The 4478-nt window shown below is 37.5% G+C and overlaps 1 protein-coding gene across 1 annotated transcript; it reads left to right on the top strand.

Moving 5' to 3' along the window:
- Positions 1-5: 5 nt before the first annotated feature.
- lsm12b (LSM12 homolog b) lies at positions 6-3593 on the top strand (the record flags this gene model as incomplete). Its single annotated transcript, XM_042481128.1, has 3 exons — positions 6-136; positions 1433-1559; positions 3036-3593. Coding segments are annotated over 3 exons (351 nt in total), but the record flags the coding sequence as incomplete, so codon positions are not given.
- Positions 3594-4478: the final 885 nt, after the last annotated feature.

A 4478-nucleotide genomic window follows, 5' to 3' on the forward strand; every position in this document is an offset into this window, starting at 1 on the left:
TTTTTGTTCTGTTCAACTCTTCACAGCTTGCCAATCGAGCACGGACAGAAAAGGAGGACAAGCTGTCCCAAGCCTATGCAATCAGTGCTGGGGTTTCTGTGGAGGGCCAACAGCTATTCCAGACTATTCACAAAACGTAAGAGCTTCACACTTTTCTGCTCAGTCGTAAAAAAACGTAAGAGCTTCACACTTTTCTGCTCAGTCTCTGATCAGCTCAGTGGGGTCAGATGTAGTTGGGACATCTCTACATGTGTGTCAGACAATAAGCAACAATACGTGTGTCGTCAAGACAGGGTTCCTTCACAGTATGTAAACGTATGGAGATTGATTTTAGTAATTTTTAAGATCTGGATCTAGCCTATTTTTTAAAATACGAAATTTAGAATTTCTAAATATGAATTGATGGAGATGTTTTTCATGGTGTTTGGAGCAGGTAGCCAGCGCAGCGAAAATGTGAACACACACACACACACACACACACACACACACACACTCTCACACACACACACACACACACACACACACACACACCTGGGCAGAGCTGCCTCTACACCTGTACGCCACAAAACAGCTCTGCCTCAGGTGCCTTAATACTGAACCACATCCGGATTTCCACGGCCAAATTATTTAAAAAAGAAGTGGCAATATCTTTGAATTGTATAAATATATATCATCAAAAACCAAATATTAAGCTTGTTAAAACATTAGTTTTTTGTTATAAAAAATGAAAGAAGCAGAGAAAATACAAAAATCTATTTTCTCTTTGAAGTCTTGTTGACTTTCCCGTCATATTTGACGGCAACAAACTGTGATGATTTTGAGGCAAATTTGCATCTGCTAATATTGGTTTTGCTTTCTGACTGCCTTGATTTAACCTCTGAGCTCTTGCTAAAGACAAACTAACAGTCCAGTATTTCCCCTCTTCCTCGATGACTGATTTATCGCAAAAAAATCAATTTGGGTTGGATCTTGTGCTGGATGTAACAAGCAAACACCAGCATGTTTTTTTTTCTGTGTGGAGGCTGTTAACTCACCTGCTTTGTCGCTCTGTCAGTCCAGCTGGAAAGTCGTATTTAACACATTAGGGGTCGACCGACTTTGATTTTCAGGGCTGATATCGAAAACTTAGGCCATAATCTCTCTCTGTATTTGGATTTTTTTTCTTGGATATGTATTTCAGAGCAATTTAGGACTATTTTGTGTTCCAGGTGTCTAAACTTTGCGTGAGATTAAACACCAGCAGGATTTAAGCAGCCAAATTCCTCTCTGACACATTTTTGACATTGAAATAGTAAAATTAGTGGATACTGTGTTCGGACATCCGTCAGTCATAACCAGTATGAAAATCCCTTCCTGTCATGTTACATTGTTGGCTTCACAGACAAAACCTCTTTTCAGCAGCAGACGGGATGATGTTTACTTTTCTTTGCAGCATCAAAGACTGTAAATGGCAGGAGAAGAACATTATTGTGATGGACGACGTCGTAATCTCGCCGCCTTACCAGGTTGAGAACTGCAAAGGCAAAGAGGGAAGCGCTTTAAGTCATGTACGCAAAATAGTAAGTATGCTTTATATTTGTACATTATTTGTAACTTTTGTTTTAAAAAGTGCTAAATTATGAAGTTATTATTTCACCAACGAGACATGACTTATGAGCTGCAACAAATGATTAATCTCCACCGGACGTAAGCCTCGAAGGGTTTTTTTGGTTGGTTGGTTGGTTGGTTGGTTGGTTGGGTGTGTGTGTGTGTGTGTGTGTGTGTGTGTGTGTGTGTGTGTGTGTGTGTGTGTGTGTGTGTGTGTGTGTGTGTGTGTGTGTGTATGTGTATGTGTATGTGTATGTGTATGTGTATGTGTATCTGTATCTGTCTGTTTGCAGCTAATCACACAAACCCATCAGCCTAATTTTTTGTCTACACATTCAGGACTTAATGCTCATAACCCCTCGTGGTTGCGGTGATTGGCAGTTTTTGAAAAACCTATTTTATTGACTGTTTTAAACAATGACTGACTGCTGACTCCTCGACTGGCCATAAGTGATCAAAAATAATCACGTAGCAGTCGGCATTTACAACAGTCTGCCAGGCAAGAGACGCGTCACGAGCAAAAGCATTGTTTCCCTGTGGTACTCCTGTCTTGCTGGCATTTTTTGAGCAAAAAAGTTAAAATATTTCAAACTTTTCCGCTCAAGGCACAGTTTCGCTGCTCATCAATGTCATTTTTGGCCACGCACACGCAGCCAAGGTGTTTTTTTTTCGAGTTTTTTTGGAGTTGTCTCGTCTGGCACAATGCGTCTCTGTGTGATTGGCCCCTCACCGTCTGTTGCAGGCCATATTTGGGCCTTTGTTGTAGCTTAAAAACATCCATAGAAAAGTTGAGTGTAATTTTGAATCAAAGTAGCTGCAGATTCATTAAGTACCTGATATCTAAAGATCCACTGACGTCGGGCACCAAACGATATGAAGAAATACTGTATGTGTTGTTTTTTTACCCCACCTGACTGTAACTCCTGAATTTCACCGGCAAAATAAGAAAAATGCTTCAACTTAAGGTTTATTTGTACATGTTCACTTTGTCGATTTTAAAAAAAGTTGTATTCCAATATTTTATTTTAAAGCCAATGATGACATGCTGATATCATCCCATTAACACTAAAACTTCACTTAACACAACTTTGTCAGTTACTGGTTAATTTAACAATTTAACACCTTATAATGGTGTTAACCCTTTGAAACCAAAGCAAATTGGCTTGGTCTCTGTCAAAAACATGGGAAAAGGCAATGCACAACTTTACAAGAAATTGCCAAAAATGACAAGAAATCAGTAAAAAGTTACAAGAAAATTACCTGAAAACAAGAAAAAATCTCTTACAAGAATTATAAAAAAGATTCCTGGACATTTTCCCTTGATTTTGATTATATCTAATAATAATAAACTTTATTTTCTTTGTTGTCGTGATTTTTGTGACTATTTTAAAACAGCATCTGTAAGTCATCTCAGAATCGTCGTTTTAAATGTTTTAATTTTTTTCCAGGTTGAGAAACATTTTAGAGACGTGGAAAGTCAGAAGTCCATGCAACGTTCACAAGCACAGCAAACACAGAAGGACTCCACTTTATCTTCTTGAGTTGGCAGTGTGGGTCGGCCGGGGAAGGCGACGCGGGTGGTTTTTCTCCCACTGCCAGACTAAGTCGGCATTCCTTGTCCTCAGTCTGAGACCACAAGGAGGAGCGCTGAGGGCCCTGGATCCAGAAGATCAAAATACCATTAAATGAAAAAGACAAAAAAGAAAGAGGAAAGATTAAATCTTAAATTAGACTTTATAAAGAATAATTTAAAACATGAACCATAAAGCAACCATAGTTTCCTTAACTAACTTGTCTCATTCTGCCCCTTCTCCTCCCCCTCCTCCTCCTCCCTTCCTGTCCCTGAAGCCTTTTCTTTTTCCGCCCTCCTTCCTTTGCCTTCAGTTCCATTTCAAAAAGAGAAAACTAGAGCAGTCAGAAAGGCTTGTTAGCTTTATTTTCTGTCATTGTTTCCTTTTTTGCTGTATCCATGTTCTACTGTCTGTATTTTCTGTATTTTAAACAAAATGTGACTTGAAACGCCACACTTTAAAGGACATTTTCTAAAATAAAAGTAACAAAAATTCTGACTGTAATACTGTAATTTTCAACAACTTTTTGAAGGACTCGTGCTGAGATTTTCAATATGAAATTATAAATCAACTATTTTACTGAAGGATGAAACACTGGGGCCAGTTGCACAAAAATCTTGGTATTTTCCTCAAAGTCTAAGTTTTAAGGTTCATTTAAAATAATATTGATTGCACAAAATCCCTCAGGTGTTTTTAAGGTTTCCTTGTAATGTTCAAGTAGCCCAGTTGTTTTTTTCTTTTAAATCTCCGTTTTACTTTAACTATTTCAAATCTGAATAGATTGTTTTTTTCCAGGAACATGGGAAGAAAGCAATTAGCAATTTAAGAAGAAATTACCCTCCCAAAAAATCATAAAAACTACAAAAAAGTACCTGAAAACAAACACAAAAAATAAAGCTCAAAACGAAGAAGGAAAGTAATAAAAAAGTAAGAATTATTTAAGATAACTTTTATTTAATGTAGAAATATGACATTTTAAATGTAGTTCCTGACATTATTCCCTAGCTTTTTAAAAATAATTTTCAATCTAAATCTATTTTCATGCATTTTGGACTAAATTTGCTCAGGTTTCAAATCTCTTTTTTTCTACAGTAAATGCCTTAATGTTTACCCTTAACTAAGGAAACCTTTCAAGGGATTCTCTGCAACACCCTTATGTAAGTCCCTCAGCTAAGGAGAAGTTAAAGCAAAGGTAAAACACTATTGGTGTTTTGTGCAACTGCTCCCCGAGCTTGTATCACTGGAATATTTGTGCTTCCTTTTACAGGTTGTTTTGTAGAGTGTGATGCATCCACGAAATGACCGGAAACTGAAGCCATC

The sequence above is a fragment of the Plectropomus leopardus genome, unplaced genomic scaffold (assembly GCF_008729295.1).
Source record: "Plectropomus leopardus isolate mb unplaced genomic scaffold, YSFRI_Pleo_2.0 unplaced_scaffold27547, whole genome shotgun sequence".
In the NCBI taxonomy this organism is placed as follows: Eukaryota; Metazoa; Chordata; class Actinopteri; order Perciformes; family Serranidae; genus Plectropomus; species Plectropomus leopardus.